Source organism: Brassica rapa, chromosome A04, assembly GCF_000309985.2.
Source record: "Brassica rapa cultivar Chiifu-401-42 chromosome A04, CAAS_Brap_v3.01, whole genome shotgun sequence".
NCBI classification, from domain to species: Eukaryota; Viridiplantae; Streptophyta; class Magnoliopsida; order Brassicales; family Brassicaceae; genus Brassica; species Brassica rapa.
Genome location: NC_024798.2, coordinates 19,353,969 through 19,371,202, shown reverse-complemented (window position 1 = coordinate 19,371,202; position 17,234 = coordinate 19,353,969). Strand labels below are relative to the sequence as shown.

Below are 17,234 nucleotides of genomic sequence, written 5' to 3'. Positions count from 1 at the left end.
CATGTAACAATAAATACATAAGATAACGAGTTAGTTGTTAAAAAAAAAAGACTTCAAATTACGTGTTTTTGTTCCCAAACTAGCTCACGAGATGCAACCATTTCAGTTCCATATGATTTGTGCATGAATCCAGTTGAAACTTAGGAGCCTACACAGTGGGTGATGCTAGTAACCATTCCGAAGATAATATGGCTATAAGTGTCTTTGATAAAAGAGAAGAATCAAGAGATCAGCGAGAGCATTTTCTCCATGAATCTAGAAGATGGCAGTTGGTGTTGACATCATGATGATAGTATGATTTTATTGGTGGAACCGAGATAAACCGGATAAAAAGATTATTATATATATTTCCAGTGACGATTTAGCCGGTTGAACCGGCCGGTTTGTTGTTTCCAAAAGAGAGAGAGGGTTGGGCGAGAGTAGGGGGAGAAAGAAAAAAAATGCGGAGCACACCACCGTTGGCGACGACGGAGATATCTCCAGCGGCTTTGATCAACTACAACCGCTTCTCCTCCTCCTCAGGAATCTCTCACTTCTCTCCTCCGAGAAGCCACTCGTCTCTCTTCCTCCTCTCCCCGACGGGCTCTGTTTCTCACACTCCGTCTTCAAAATCAGGTTTCTGTGTTGTTTTTGATTCAAAGTTGCTCTCTTTATGTATATGTTAGGAGCAAAGGTTTGATTTTTCATCAGTGGGATGATTCTTTAATGGATATGTTTGTGTTTTGATTCATAAAGTTGTTCTCTTTGTGTGTGTGTAGTAGGAGTAGGAGTAAGCAATGCAAGTGAAATAGCTGATCTTTTCCCAGCGGTTTCACCTGAGATCGTTGTACGGGAAGCGAGGTTGGAGGACTGCTGGGAAGTGGCTGAGACTCATTGCAGCTCCTTCTTCCCTGGACACTCGTTCCCTCTTGATATTGTCCTGAGAGTCGATAGGCTGATGGGGATGATAATGGGGTTCTCTGTCCCACCAGGGTGCCAGAGGATCTGCTTAGTCGCCGTGGTAGGTAGCTCGGTTGATGAAGCCATCTGCATCGGTAGCCAAGGTTTCAAGATTGGTGCTTTCGATGCAAAGATTAGTCTTAGCAAAGGCTATGTAGCTGGGATCTTGACTGTTGATACCGTCGCGGATTACCTTCCAAGGAAAGGTCCTCTCCGCCAGAGAAGGTTTGCTTGGTAACGGTTGGTTGATACTCTTGGTTTTGTTCATTCATATATTGCCCCCTTTGTGTTTCAGGACGGGGGTTGCTTACATATCGAACGTGGCGGTTCGAGAGAGTTTTCGGCGCAAGGGGATAGCAAAGAGACTCATATGGAAAGCAGAGGCTTTAGCTAAGAGCTGGGGGTGTCGAGCTGTTGGACTTCACTGTGAGCTCAGCAACTTGGGAGCCACTAAACTTTATAAAGATCAAGGTTACAGAAGCATCAAGATCCCTGAAGGAGCGAGTTGGCCACAGCCAAAGACATCTCCTGACACCAGGTTTAACTTCATGATGAAGCTTTTGAACAACAACACTGCCCAGACTCTTGAACAGTTCCGGTAATAGGGAGAAACAAACAACAACAATGCTCTCTCGTTATGTAAATATGTTAGTGGTCTTAAGTTTTGTAAGTCTTGCTGTCACTGTCTATAAATACTTTCCAGCAAATTAAATACGCTTTTTAAAGTTATAATACGCTTCTGAAAGTGTACAGAGTTTTTCTCCAAGATTTCTTTAAGTCGTGGAAGTCATTTTGTTACATTTACATACAATACATCAGTTACTAACTTGAACAAACAGAAAATAAAAGTTTTCTAGAAAGAGATCCACTAAACACACGTTTCAGTAGAACTAATCTATATGAAAAATACAAAAAGTAGTTAAGCTCATGTTAATCAAAAAAATACTACAAATAATATAGAACTAGTAGGTTATATATGTATATATATATTCAAGTTCTTACTATTGTATTTGTTCTTAACAAACACAATTTTTCATATCCACCAAAAGTCACAGATGCGATTGCAATATAAATTTTATTCGATACGTTGTTCTTACAAGAACAAGAGATGAGAAATTGCCGTTAAAATAAAACAAAACAAAAAACTCTAAATTCCACTTCATTTGAGGATTACAGTGACATTTTATGACCACTTATACTCTAACTTGGGCGTTTCTTTACCATGTGTAAAGTAAATTCCATCTTCTCTAGCATCCCAAAAATTCTCCTTACCATAATGAACTATGAAACCACCACCTTCATATGCTCTAAAGCTTGCCTGATGAATGAAACCCTGTCCCTGCGCTAAGGTACAATCGAATTTGGTTTTTAATATACTGTCATTAAAACTAAAATCAAAGGTTTGTCCAGGCTTCAAATCGTGGACGCCTAGAAAGTCATCTTTAGATGAACAATCGACCCTAAGAATATTATTTGGACCAAGAGAGTTTTTGAAGTGTACGGAGTTTTTCTCCAACACTCCCGCATTATTCAACCCCACGCACAATGTAATGATAAGCAAAAAGCACCAGAGACGACTCATGTTTCCGTGTATTTTTTTTTTTTTTTGAGGTAATGTATATGCAATTGAAAGATAAAATGTGCCAATTTATAGAGACCATGGGCGGCCCACATTTAAGGTATAATATATTTGTAGTTATTAAATTGTCTGGTATTTATAGTAAATATATATCCTTACTGCACATACAAGGCCCACGTTTAAGTTAATAATATATTTGTAGTTATTGAATTGTCTAGTATTTTTAGTAAATATATATCCTTACTGCACTTACAAATAGAAACTAATTTTTGTAAATTATAATTTTTTTTCTGGTGAAAGAATAGAAATGAAGTTATGACGCCAAGGTCTTTATATATATATATATATATATTCAGTTTCCTAAACAAAAAATCGTTCTATTCATATTCTTTGATCAGAAAGGAAAAGATGTTATAATAAAAAAAAATAGTTTCTATTTGTTATGAAAGATATAATGGTGTAATCTTTCATTAATACTATATTTGATCTTAAAATATTTATGTTTCATCTCTAACAGACTGGTCAAAAAAATAATTTGGCTGGCATTTGTTTTTAATGAATCTTGAGAATTAAAGTGGAATCTTGAATTCTTGACAAGAAGGAATAGATTTGATTTCAACCAAACCGAGATATATAATTAAAAGCTCAACTGAACGTGAGAAATAGACGTCAGTCTCCAAAAAAATTTATCAGTGAGATGTGACAAAGAAGAAATGAGCTAAGATAAGCTTCCTTTTGTATACTTCTCCATAATCTTAGGTTAAAACACTTTCTTCTGCATTGCAACCACATTGGCCTGAATAAACTCTGTTTTTGAAGCTTATAATGCTCTGTTTTATTGGAAAACTTAAGATCGCATCTATGTAGTTTCACTTCAAACTACCATATTTCCTAATAAAATAGAATGCGAGTATGTCACAACAAGTATATTACTCCAAAAATGCCAGGAGGAAAAGTATATATTCCAAAAACAATCAAAGTTAAGATTTGCCAAAATAATTTATGTTATACATCCAATATTGGCCATCCATGCGCATGAACATGAATGGATCGTCAAAAAAAAGAACATGAATGGATCAGTTCTAGTTGTTCAGAAACCTAGTGCAAATGCTTCGAGAACAGAGTGTGCTAAACATTATATATATATTTCCTTATCCTTTAGCTTAAAACGAGGGATATTAATCTAGCAGATTTAACAGAATGAATGAAATTTGAAGTGATGGTAAAAGTCAACTCCAATTTTCTTCCAGTTTACTCATTGTTAAAATTATTTAACCATTTGGGCATGACATCAATAAATGACACAACGAACAACTTAAGTTACTAAAAGACAAGAAGATAACTTTTAACAAAATGCGTATTATCATCTAAACTATTGGGACCGTTCTACTATCGCTGTTGCTGTTCTCATTCTCCTCATTTTCACCGGACATTTCCTCAAGCGACTTCCCTTTAGATTCAGGCACCAAGAAAGTAAACAGAATGCCCAAGAAGTTAACCACACCTAACACGATAAGCGAGTTCCTGACCCCAATCCCTGGAGGGTATCCTGCGTCTGTCTTGGCCTTGTCTGGACTTTGTGCCAAGTACAAGAACCCGAAAGCACCAACCATCGCACCTAATTTTCCTGATGCTGCAGAGATACCATGGCACGTGGATCTGAACCGGGCCGGGAAGATCTCGGCCGGTACAACGAAGGTTGTAGCATTAGGTCCAAAGTTGGCGAAAAAGAATGTTAACGAGTACATGACAACGAATCCGATTCGGTTTTCCTTGTGAGTCCAGTGGTTGTAAGGAATAGCCAGAGCAAACATAAAGACCGTCATGAAGAAGAATCCCATTAGCTGAATCGCAAATCTTCCAATGACGTCGATGAACGCAACTGTGAACCAGTAGCCTGGTACCGTGCTGCACAAGGCAATTAGGGTTTGAGCACGTGCAATCTTGAACACTTCTTGAATCGCGTTCATGGTTTGCGCCGGAGGGATCCATCCGATTGCGCTGAAAATATCTTTTTGAAATAGGTTTTGACTGTAGAAAGCGATGTCGAGGAGGAACCAGGTTGATGTTGTGCCTAGCAAATGAAGTCCGTGGCGTTTCATGAATTCCTTGGAGAACAAGGAAAAGGCTTTGGACTTGTCCTTTGAGATCTCTTCTACTTTCTGTTGTTCTGCCTCTATCTCAACTTGGAGAACCCTAGACATGTCTGAAGCAGCTTGCTTTGCGTCTTTAGCAACCAAAGCTGTGTACCTTGCTGTCTCCGGCATCTTCGACCTTGAGTAATACGTCATCGCGGCAGGGATAGCACCAACCATCAAGATTATACGCCACACAAAATCTGCTTGAGAAACCGTGGACCCCAAGGCATCATCCGCATAGGCCGGGGCAGGGAACTTAGCTTCAAAAGCAGATGAGATAATAATAGCGAAGATGCCACCAGCCATGATCCCAAACCCTTGCATGGCGAAAACCGCAGCGATAAACGCCCCACGAGTTTTTTTATTAGCGTATTCAGACATGATCGTTGCGGACAAAGGGTAGTCACCACCAATCCCAAACCCTAGCCAAAACCTAAAAAAGCAGAGCGTGGCCATCACTGCTTTTGGCTCGTGTCCGAAAGAGAGACCGGATGCTATAGAGCAGATGACCATGACCATCAACGTCATACCATAGACTTTCTTTCTCCCGAGCTTATCACCAAGCCACCCAAAGAAGAGCTGGCCAGCGAGGGTTCCACAGAAGGCAACGCCGTTAACGGCAGCAGCAACGTTTGGAGGGAGAGTTCCAGGCTTCGGGGAGCCTGGTACGTGGTAGTATATGCGGCCGAGGAGCTTCGTGACAAGAGAGATGCAGAAGAGATCGTAAGCATCGGTGAAGAATCCCATTCCGGCAATTATAATCGCCGTAAAGTGGTACCATTGTGTCTTCGCTACATCAAGTGCATTCAGCACTTGTAATTGATCCCTTGCCATTATTCTTCACCTCTGTAATTTCATCATCAAAAACTTAATATTAGTAACATATTTGGGCGTTATAAGATCGTCTTATGAATCATATAGAACGATTGAACGAAACATGTGGGATATATGTCTAACTTAGAAAGAAACCGTTCTGAATGTTGTACCAAATTTTTGTTTTTTATCAATTATAAAAACCACTTGACCAATATATTTTAAATATTACCATACTAAATGTAATCATATATATAATTGAATGATTGCATATTTTCAAATAGTAGTAAAAATATATCTTTCATTTACTTGTATGTCCAAAACAAGAAAGAGTTTGTTACAAACATTAAAGCAGTTACCTAACTTGGAACTACGTTAGGCAATTTGAAAAGCAAATAGAATGAAACAGTTAAACCCGTTTGAATTTCATGTAAGATTAACATTACTATGGATTTTATTTTGGCTTTTTCATATCGTTGATATTCACAATTACAAGCCATAAAGTATGTTGACGTCGATCGAGTTAGATAGAAAAAGTAAGGTGTGTTGACCAAAAGTGAGGTAACTTGCAATTTTAAGGCATTAGCAAACTACATGTTTATATTTTGCTAGAAAAGTTATGAAGTAACGTCAAGTAATTTTTATATAGACGTACTTTTAAGCATTTATAAAGTATAAAAACAAATAAAAGAAAATTAAGTGATATTTAAGTCAAAAGTGTTTTAAAGGTGTAAACGATATTATATGGACATGAATATAATTATGTGTAACTTGTATTCAAATAATTGATTCCTAATTTATCAACTCTAAAAAAATTTCAAAATAATAATTCATTTCCTATTATTTTTGTTTCTTGACGTCGACGTAATCTATATTTCGGTCTATATATGAATTTTCAACGAATTCTATTTTGTATTTATTCTAGTTACCCACAAACGTTGACTTGTGATATCTGAATCTGAACAAGAGGAGACAAACATGGATGTGAGAGTAGGACAGCGAGTTGTATTAATTGCGGACACACTTATATTTTTTCTCTTATTGAAAAAATCTTTTTAAAATTTTATTTTCGTTATTAGTTTGTTAGTGAATAATTTGATCCATGCATTAAAAATATCTTCTGTTCATGAGGGAAAAAATCCGGCAAATACTTTTCAAGAAAACGTATCCTAAATATTTTTTTTCCGTAAAAACGTATCCTAATTAATGATCCAAGATAATTGGAAAGACACAATTTTATATGAAAAAATCTATAATAAGAGAAAACACAAACAAATGAAATTAAGATTGTACCAAAATCACTACTGACAAAAGACCAAACCAAGATAGAAGAGGCAGAGGGAGACAACAACATAACCAAAAACAATATCGTCCTAACTCCTAACTAACATCATTTTGCATCCATACAAGAAAATATAATAAAATAGGAGTTCATCAAACTATACATAAACATCCAGAAATATAATTGGAAAGAAAGACTTACATGATGAGTATACAACAATCTTCTTTCTGTGTAGGTGGGATTTGATCTGCTCAAGTGTTTGAAGTATATACCAGAAGAGTGTAGAGAAAGAGAGGTTCTTAAGTTCTCTTTATTTCAGGGAGATGTAGAGAGATGGAGAGGAAGTGAAACGAGCGCTGAAGCTGCCAATGAACACGGACAGAGTGCATACGTTTTGAAACGCATTTATAAGCGACTCTATACGAGATATTCCATTTTCTGTTTCGGTATATTCTCTATCCAACGACGCCGTTTCGGTTATCTTCAAGAAACTTCATTTCTTTTTTGAGTTATTCTTCGGTTCACCTCCTACAGTGAACTTTTAGGTTCACCAACCAATAAAATTTCATTATTTCAAATTCGATATCTTTTAAAATTTAACATTTAGACAAAAAAAAATTGATATTTTTTAAAAAATGAAACAAAATATTTTCAACTTATATTATGGTTTAAAATAAAAAGGTAAAAAAATAGTAGTTACAAAAAAAAGAATTTTTTAAAAAATATTGTTAACGTCTTCAGCAAAACACTAAACCCTAAATCCTAATCTCTAAATCCTAAATTCGAAACCTTAAACCCTTGGGTAAACCATAAACACTCGGGTAAACCCTAAACCCTTGGATAAATCATAAATTCTAAATCAAAAACACTAAACACTAAAATCATAAACCCTTGAGTGATTTAGTGTTTATTGTTTTTGATTTAGAGTTTATGATTTATCCAAGTGTTTAGGGTTTTTTCAAGGGTTTAGGGTTTCGGATTTAGGGTTTTAGGGATTAGGATTTAAGGTTTAGTTTTTTTCTGACGACGTTAAAAATATTGTTTTTATAATTACTACTATTTTTATTTTTTATTTTTTTATCTTATTATTTTAAAAACATAATATAGCTTGATAATATTTTGTTTCCTTTTATAAAAGATATCAAATTTGAAATAACATAATCCTATTGGTACCTTAGGGGTGAATCCAAGAATAAATTTTTTTTTTTACCAACTTTTATTTTACTTTCGTTTTTTTGGGGTCAATGTTTTACTTCGTTTAATTATTAGGACAGGCTGCTTATGTGTTTGCTGTAATTATTCTTTTATTAACTAAATAACAGCTGTTCCATTATAAGAAATAGCAAGTTTTTTGTTTCCTACACGTAGTTGACCATGACTTGTTTTTACATATACGGAGCTTTAAAATGCTTGGAAAACGGAAATAATTTAAATTTTGGGCTCTTCGCCACCATTTCACTAGCTACATATTCCCTTGCATACGGTCTAGGCAGATATAAATTTCAAGTACAAATAAACTAGTCAAATCAGGTAAATAAAAACAAAATGGATACAATAATTAGTATAATAAAATGGATACAATAATTAGTATAATAAAATGGATCCAATTAGCAGCGTGGTCAAAGTTTGATAACTTGTTAAAAATGTATATTATGCTTGTCAAATTCAAGATTACCAATTAATTGAAACATAAACTATTATCAAAAAAATAACACGCTCTCTTAAAAGAATTTAATAATATATTTGATTTAAATAAAAATAAACCAAGTGACGTGACCAGAATAATTTAGAAGAAGAAGACAAGATTGACACAACAGTTACACTCTTCGCAACTTATACCCAAAGAAAATTGTGGGAAATTGTTTAGTGATTTTTGATATGTACGAAACTTTTAGTACAAGCGAAGAAGCAGTAACTGCATCATATGTATATCTACAGACACAGACTCCAATGTCAATAGTATTTAATAGTTAATATTATTGGGTGTCAGGGTAAGGCTCACGACTTGTGGCATGGTCTGTTTTTTTCTTTTTTTTCGTAGTCTGATAAGTAAGACACTTTAATGCACTTCCAGGAATATAAAGTGTATCTTGCTTTAGCCCAGCGAGTTAGTTTCTTTTCCGTGATCCAACAAGTCCTTTTTATGGCATATATCAATTTCCATCAAGAGGCAGAATTCTCCGATGTTAGTTTGGTCATTGGAATCACGTAGCTAATCCCTTTCGATTACGTAGCAAAAAACAAAAACTAGGTTGAAATTGTAACGCATACTAAATTTTATGTCAGAAGATCATATAAACACAACAAATTACCTACAAATGTGTGAGCTACATATTTTGTTTGTGCTACAGATTTTCAAGATTCTTTTCTGACGTTTTTTTACACTAAATAAGTTGTTTTGTGTATTTTTTTTAATCCGTCTGAGCCGGGACTTAACCAGCAATCTTATAGTAGGCATGATTAAGAAATCAAACTGATAAACGAATTAGTACAAAATAGAAAAAAATAAGGAAATCTGGAACTAGAAACCAAAACAACCTGATAGACGAAACTTTAGCGGTCGACGATCCAAGACCACCGCATCCGCTGAAAATAAGCGGCCGCAGTAAAACTCCGTGTCACAAAAACCATCACCAGAGTCTATCAAGTAAAAGTTACGTATATGCATCTCTCTCACGGTTAAAAAATGATATCTATATTCAAATTTTGTAAAAAAAAGAAGTGTTCGATTAATGATTGTGAGCCCAAAGACAAAAACATGTTTACGAAACGAACAAATGTATGTTCATTACCTTGTTTATTGCTTATAAAATATTAGTAATATTTTAGACATTTGGTGAAAATTCATTTCAATTAATTTAATTTTGACAGTGATATATTAGTAGCCTAGTAGGACCCGACGATAGTATTGTATCCTTCGTTTTCCTTCCCGCTAAAGACGTGACAACGAAAACAAAATTTAAAATTGATAGCTTGACGTACATCACATAGTTTACAAATCAAATGGTGATGTCTTTGGTATTGACATCCTACGTCCATTTGTTGAATTGTCATTGCTTGTAAAGCTGACTTCTAAGTCCACAATTCCATCGCTCACATTGGACGGATCCTTTATAAAGAAAGGTTTAATCAGTTAATCACACTATTATTTTTATGACTAAATTAATCACACATTATTAATTTATTATGTCAATTATATGTCTGTTAGATTTTTTAAATGTAATAATTACTTATTTATCTGCATTCACACATGGACACCTTGTAAGCGAATCTTAGTTACTCTAGGAATTATCAAAAAAAAGGAGAAATAAGAAAAACTGATAAAAGTTTGTTCAAAAAAAAAACTGATAAAAGTAAAGATAAGAAGGAAAAAAATAAATTTCATGTGAGTTTTAATTTAGTCCACACCTAAATTATCTGAATTGCTGATAACTTTTCTAAATTTTAATGTCAGGTTACAGCAATAATAGAGTTGACGGGGATATGGTCAACTCTTTATGGCCCATATAACTAGGAGAGAAGGCGGATGCGTGCATGTGGTGATATTAATGACAAATTTATAGGGAATATTTCAATTTAGTAATTTGGAAAGATTTATTTTAATTAATTTTAGATTATTTTAAATGAATTATACATGTTGCTGCGATTTAGTGACAACAATTATTTTTGAACAATGATCATAAGTCATAACCAGTTAATTTTGTTTAAGTCCAAATAATCTTCGTTTTGTAACGTAGACATAGTGGATCACAGATGACAAAATGTTTTTGTTCCGGAGACATATTAAATCACTGATGACAAAATAGTTTTGTTCTGGAGACATAGTGAATCACTGATGACAAAACCTTCAAGTAAATAATTATAATTAGTTGGTAAAGTGTTGACTCAAACGTTATTTTGGTAGTGATTGGCGACCACTTAAGTGCGGATTTTAGTGCGGAATTGTAAAAAACGCTTTTGTTACACCAATCATGTATTTATTGTTTTCATCTGGCGTTTTTTTTAAAGATTACAGAAAACCGCGCACGGGTTTCGATACCTCACAAAAGATTACGCGAATGTGAAATCCGCTCAAGCATACAAAAAGGTGTGGTTTTCTTAAAAAACGCACATACAGTATTTGTATAATGTGTATTTTAGCAATAAAAAGTAAAAATGATAGTATAATAATCTGCAGGATAGTTTAGAGTTTAGACATTAAAGACAAACATAAGAACTTTCAAAGACACGTGGTCCATTTTTTTGTTTTTTTGTTTTTTTTTTTGTCAACCATATTTTATTCCCACGAAACAAGGATACAGAAGAGTACACCACTTATTAAAATATTACATAAGCAAAATGTGGAAACTCCACAGAGAATAATGGAAACACGTGTCGATTGAGAAACATGCAACTTGACACTTCAGTTTCGTTGGCTCCACCGATCTTCACCTCCGGTAACTCCAACCTTCACCTCCGGTGACTCCAATCAGTCAGACGCCAAAGCTAATTCCTTCCTCATCCTCAACACTATATTCTCTGTGATTTGTAATCCTTGAACTCAACCTTTCGCCAACAACCACTGCTTCAAATCAGGAACTTCTACATCCTTCAATTGTTAAAACTGGGAAATCTTAATTCGAATTAGAGAAGAAACTTTGTTGGACCATCTACAAGAGATGCCAACTCTACTGAAACTCTCATACATCGATTAAGATAATTCCATCACTTTCATCATCTTTTTCATTCGAGAGACTTTACTCCAAAATCATAGACAAACAACTTTCAAAGGAGCAAGCTTTAGACTCGTAGAAAAAGACTTTGAAGATAATTAAAGGAAAAGAAATCTCGATCAAAGCAAGTGGGATAGAAATGGAATTGCGAAAGAGGGAAACATCATATCCGGATAAACCGGAAGACAAAATCCGCAACGGAAGAAAAACCTAAACTCGCCACCGCGAAAGCTTGATCCGACAAAGCGGAATAAAAGATCAATCGAACAACGATTGAAAATATCTTACACCAAAAAAACAAAAACAAAAAGGGGTGGTGACCGGCAACAAGGGTCACCGGCCACCGGAGACGATATTTGATTTAGTAAAGTTCTAGAGAGAAGATAGAGCAAATAGAGAGAGAGAGGAAGGGACCGTCCCATTTTTTTGTAATTATGCGTTGTATCATATGCTTATTTATAAAATAAAGAGCACGTAATAATATTTGTGTTTTCAACGGTAGTTATTGATGAGGCTTTGTACATCTTTATAAATGTGTGGAACATATTAAATGTTTAAAATTTTGTAGGTAAGTCCCAAATTTAAAATATTTAAATATATAGCAAAACATACCGTACGTTAATTCTGTTACAAAAAAAAAAACAAAAAACAATTTGATTAAACAATCATACAATTTTAGTAACGGTTTCTTAAATATTTATTATCCAAAATACTAACCAGAATAAGAATCAAATAAATACTAACATTTTTACCAAAAAATAAAATAAATACTAAGATCACTCTTTTCAGTAAACAACCATATATTACTTTTACTTTTTCTAATTAATTTTAACATTTTGATTTGATTTTAGGTTTTCAGATTTAGAGAAATATGAACAGTTTGAGTTTTTATAAGTTTCAGTCCAATAAAAATAAATAAATATGTATATGTATATTTGAATTTTTATTTTGATTTCTTTTTAATATTTTAATTTTAAAATAAAATAATATTATGATATCAGTAAACAAAAATTTAACTTCTAATTCTTCTAATATATTAATTTTATATTACTTTTCTTTTATCAAAACCGCACTACTTTTTTTATCAAAACCGCACTACTCTTTTTTATCAAAACCGCACTTATCCCGCAAACCGCACGGACCGCACTTGCACCGTACCGCACTTTAATTCCGCACCGCTTTTATTATCAAATCCGCCGTCACCATTCGGACCATTTGTACTACTGGACAATGCCAAAAGGATTACCAAGCCCATTTTTCAAAGTCTAAACAAAATAATACTTGTACAACTATTGTTAAACGTGTAAAGGGAAGGCATCTCAATCCCTACCAATTAGTCCATTTAGATGATGTTCAAACAAGTACTGAGAATTTTATTTTTGAGAAGAAAAAAAAACTCTTACGACCTTGGCAAATGGATCGATGACCAGTGACGCCAAGCCAAACCCTTAGAGTATCTCTAATGTATACTTTATTTTTTCCTCTAAAATAAATAAAAATAAAGTAAAAATACTTTAACCTTATTCCATTTTTCATTTCATAATATGGTGATTAACAAAAAAAAATAGATTACTCTATTTATAGAGTAAACTCTATTATGGAATGAGATTTGAAGTTGCTTTAGAGAAATCTTTACTCTATTTTCACTTTTACTCTATTTTGAATAAAATTGGAATAAAATTGAAAATGCCCTTAACTTATCACGTTTGGCGTGTCTTCCTCCTATGTTTTTTATAGAGCAGTAACTTTCTCCTTTGGAATTAAATTGCTTTATGATGCATTATACGTTGAGAAACTCGTCACGTACCTATGCAGCATATGTGCGAAGAATGATGGTCTCTTTGCTCTAAGCCTCTAACATGGCGTAAAACTTTACCTCACGCAAACTTGGCATATAATATCAATACCAAACTCACGAAAATTATTACTAAATTTTAGTTTTTTGAATCCAAATGAATAAAAAGACTTGGAATTCAAAATGTTCTGTAATAGTAAACTGAAAGGCAGAGAAATCGTTGTGTGAATATTAAGGGCGACGAAAATGACTGATAGAGGCGGAAAAGTTGACAATACTATGGTTGGGAGTTATTGTTCGACGTTTTCAACAAGAATAATACTTAAACTTTATAATATATATGCATGTACGAAACCATCTCCAATGAGACTCTATTTTTCTGTCTATAATTTACACCAAAATAGAGTAATTCTATTATAGTATAATTTTTGTTTCAATGGTGTTACTTTATAATAGAGTTATTTTATTATAAAGTGAAATATATATTATAAAGTGAAATATAGAGAAATGTCATTTTCTCACTATAAATATAAAGTAAAATATGACATTTATCTATATTTTACTCTATAATATAATAATTTTATTATAAGATAACACAATTGGAACAAAAATTATACTATAATAAAGTTACTCTATTTTAATATAAATTACATAAAAAAATAGAGTGCGACTGTAGATGTCTTGTGGTTGGCGAAAAAGCTTAATAGTTCAGTTTACACACCCAACTTTTTCTTAGCGTATAGAACCTTACTTTTTGCTTAAACTCAAAATTGCTTATTCATCGACCGTTCATGGCATCAAAAAGGTGACGTGACGGAGTCGAATTTTCACGTATAATAGTTATTCGGCCTCCTGATTTTGCAATGTTTTATAAGTTTGTTTCTGGGAGAAGTAGCCTAAGTAGAACTAGACAACTAGTGAAACTTTTTTTTTTGAACTGCAGAACTAGTGAAACTAAAACTATGCTCCGAATGGAAAAAGCGGATCAAGCGTTGCGGATCTAGCGTAACAAGCGGATCGAGCGGATCAAGAGTGGATCAAGCGGATCTAGCAGATCGAGAGTGGATCAACTGAATCAAGCGGTTCAAAATATATATCTGAATGGTAAAAGTGAATAAAAAGCGGTTCAAAGTACTGTACAAATTTAAAATAATATATATATATAATTTTAAATTTATTTTCATAATTAAATAATTTACAATTCAATAAATATAACTTTCTTCAAAATATAAACGAAAATTATTTTAAATATATATATATGTAAAGCTTTAAATAAAATAAAGTATTTATTTTACAAAAATATTTTATAAAAATTGATAAATATAAATTTTATTCAAATTTTACAGAAAATTGTTTTAATACATATGTAATTATTTAAGCTTGAAAACTATATATTTATTTTATTCTGAATGATTTAAAAATGTGTTTTATAAAGTAGTATAATTGTCTTGAACTTTAAAATTAAATAAAAAATAAATAATTTTCAAAATGAAACACAAGTGGACCAAATATTTATATGATTATATTTTATATATAATTATATATAATTGAACATTTTTTTTATTAATTTAGTGTATATATGTATTTAATAACCATAATAAAAATACTATTGTGTTACGTAAATAAAACATTGACATAAGTATAACAAATTTAAAACGTAAATTTGGTAATTGCATGTACTTCTATATTTAAAATATACAGAAAAGAAGATATTAGTAAGTTGTTGTATATATTATTATTATTTAAATAAATTAGAAGCTTATTATTATTTTTATAAGAAAAAAATACAAAACAGTATTACCTGTGGGAGAAACACTCCATATTTGTTGCATATAGTGGTTCTTCATTTTTTTGTTCATGTTATAGAACTACTAATGGTTCAACATTAATTTAATAATTTAAAAAGCAGTCTAAATTCTAACTAGAAAAAAATGTTGAATGGGAATATAAAAGTGGTTCATCCACTTGAAACAGATCCTCCACTTTTTATTCACTTCCCATTCATACTCTAAGATTTGTACCACTAAACAAAAAAAGAAGAGAAGGCATATATAGTGTTTCAGAAAAAAAAGAAGAAGAAGAGAAGGCATAGATATACAATCGTTTTTCGTTTTGTTAAATTGCTTTATCTAAAACGTGGAAACACCCATGAAAAATTGGAAAAAAAAAATACACCTGCGTGGAACCTGACCAAACATAGAGATCCAACTTTGTCAAGTAATTCAACTAGCTTCAAACGAAGTGACTGGAATTGATTTCGGACCAAACCTATCACTAAGAGTAGGAAAGGAGATGGAGTTATAAATGATTTGAAGGTTTGATTTCTCCAAATATTGTTAATAGCAAACTGCCATGCTATGAGGACGAGAGTCCGAGTAGTATGTAACAGCATATCTAATATAAGTACTATAGAATATAAAACACAAACTTTTCTATAAAGAATACTTATATTTTCTATATTATTTTAGTTCTTTAATTTGTTATTTCCGTCTTCCTAAGTTACAATAACTTTAGTTTTCAACAATATAATTTTGAATACTTAAATTTGTTTCATAAATACATTAAATAATACTGTATGTTCTTATTAATTATTTAACTTTCTTATAGTTATAATTTTATCCCACATGGCGCTGAATACATTATCGACATAATACAATATACATGCCATAATGTTTTGGTCAAAATGTAATGTCATCATTGAAACTTAGTATTAAATATGATCTTTTAGCCTCCCATGATTCCAAAGTCCGAAACCCGCTCATGTTGGCATCCATGTGATTGCAGGGGAATAAAGAAAAGCCCAATTTTGTTTTTATTATCTATCTATTTATTTTGTTATTAGTGGAACTTCCAATACCAAAGGCCATTGTTTAAAGAAAAGGTTCGTTTAACATAAATAAAAGTAAAGTGGAGGCTTCATGATTCTTCCAAACATCTCATAGCCTCAATATTTTTACAGTTTTATATAGAAAGACATGTTGTTACAGCAAAGTGAAAAAGACTTGGAATATTGCTTTCCTTGAAACTTCATTTATACTCTTGTTGAATTTTCTTTCTATCATGTTAAGTATACCAGTACGTGGGTTCACAGTAGAAAGGCATTCTTAAACTTCATCAAGTGGCAAAACTTTAGTGCGACAAAATTGAATATTTGACAAAATTAACTTTTTTTTGAGAAAGTTTTTTTTTTTTGAGAATATTTGACAAAATTAACTTTTGTTCTTGAGAAACGCATGCTTGGACTTCATCAACTAACAATAGCAAAACTTTAGTCTGTAGTGGGACAAAATTGAATATTTGACATCATTAACTTTTGTTTTTGAGAATTCTAATGTGTCGACTAGCCACCAGTATGGTATTAAAAACAATGTTTCTTCACAATAAATACACTATACTCCCCCCTTTTCATAAATTATGTTATTTTTACATATTTACTTCAATGAATAAAATGATTAAAATATATTTATGTTCTTAATAATTTATAACTATTTAGCCAAGAATGTTTGAAATAAATAAAATTTTAGTGTCACCATTTAAAACCAAAATATATCACTAATGTTTGAATGTGTGATAGAAAACGGTTGGACACAAATGAAACTGGGAAATATCAATGGAATTGATCTCTCCTTTAATACTTTAAGAAATAACAAGAAGATTTATTAACTCAAATAAAATTCAGAGACTCGATATTAATAGGTAATTAATTAATCTTAAAAGTTATATGTCCTCAGTAAAATATCATGTTTGGATCCGTTAACACCGAGTAAACAAATTGGACAATATTGTGCACATGCAATTCGTTAGAGGCTTAGAGCATTAAGACAACCTCCATTGGTGTCTTTTAAGGCAGGTTCTAAAGAAAAAAAGAAAAAAGAAAATGGAAAAGGCAATGTTTTTAAACCCGACCCGGACATTGAACCGGACGACTTACCGGATTGCTGGGTCACTGGGTCGACTGTGGGTGAACCATGGATGA

At 32.7% G+C, this 17,234-nt stretch overlaps 3 protein-coding genes across 6 annotated transcripts; 1 reads left to right on the top strand and 2 right to left on the bottom strand.

The window, feature by feature from the left end:
* Window positions 1–189: 189 nt before the first annotated feature.
* Window positions 190–1,705, top strand: LOC103865699. Of its 4 annotated transcripts, none has more exons than XM_009143529.3 (3): window positions 190–615; window positions 762–1,164; window positions 1,235–1,705. In XM_009143529.3, the coding sequence occupies exons 1-3, from the start codon at window positions 441–443 to the stop codon at window positions 1,539–1,541; spliced, it is 885 nt and encodes a 294-aa protein (XP_009141777.1). In that variant the 5' UTR covers window positions 190–440; the 3' UTR covers window positions 1,542–1,705. The 4 variants fall into 4 exon arrangements, with proteins under 4 accessions (XP_009141777.1, XP_009141780.1, XP_009141779.1 ...); XM_009143532.3 differs by having other exon boundaries at window positions 201–615; window positions 768–1,164; XM_009143531.3 differs by having other exon boundaries at window positions 204–615; window positions 765–1,164.
* A 290-nt stretch (window positions 1,706–1,995) lies between these two features.
* On the bottom strand, window positions 1,996–3,481 carry LOC103865698 (S-protein homolog 9-like). Its single transcript, XM_033289850.1, has one exon. It carries the CDS (start codon window positions 2,519–2,521, stop codon window positions 2,123–2,125), a length of 399 nt encoding a protein of 132 aa, XP_033145741.1. The 5' UTR covers window positions 2,522–3,481; the 3' UTR covers window positions 1,996–2,122.
* Window positions 3,482–3,725: 244 nt separating this feature from the next.
* LOC103865697 (inorganic phosphate transporter 1-4) lies at window positions 3,726–7,255 on the bottom strand. The gene is made up of 2 exons (XM_009143526.2): window positions 6,953–7,255; window positions 3,726–5,502 (listed from the first exon to the last, which is right to left on the bottom strand). Exon 2 carries the CDS (start codon window positions 5,488–5,490, stop codon window positions 3,886–3,888), a length of 1,605 nt encoding a protein of 534 aa, XP_009141774.2. The 5' UTR covers window positions 5,491–5,502; window positions 6,953–7,255; the 3' UTR covers window positions 3,726–3,885.
* Window positions 7,256–17,234: the final 9,979 nt, after the last annotated feature.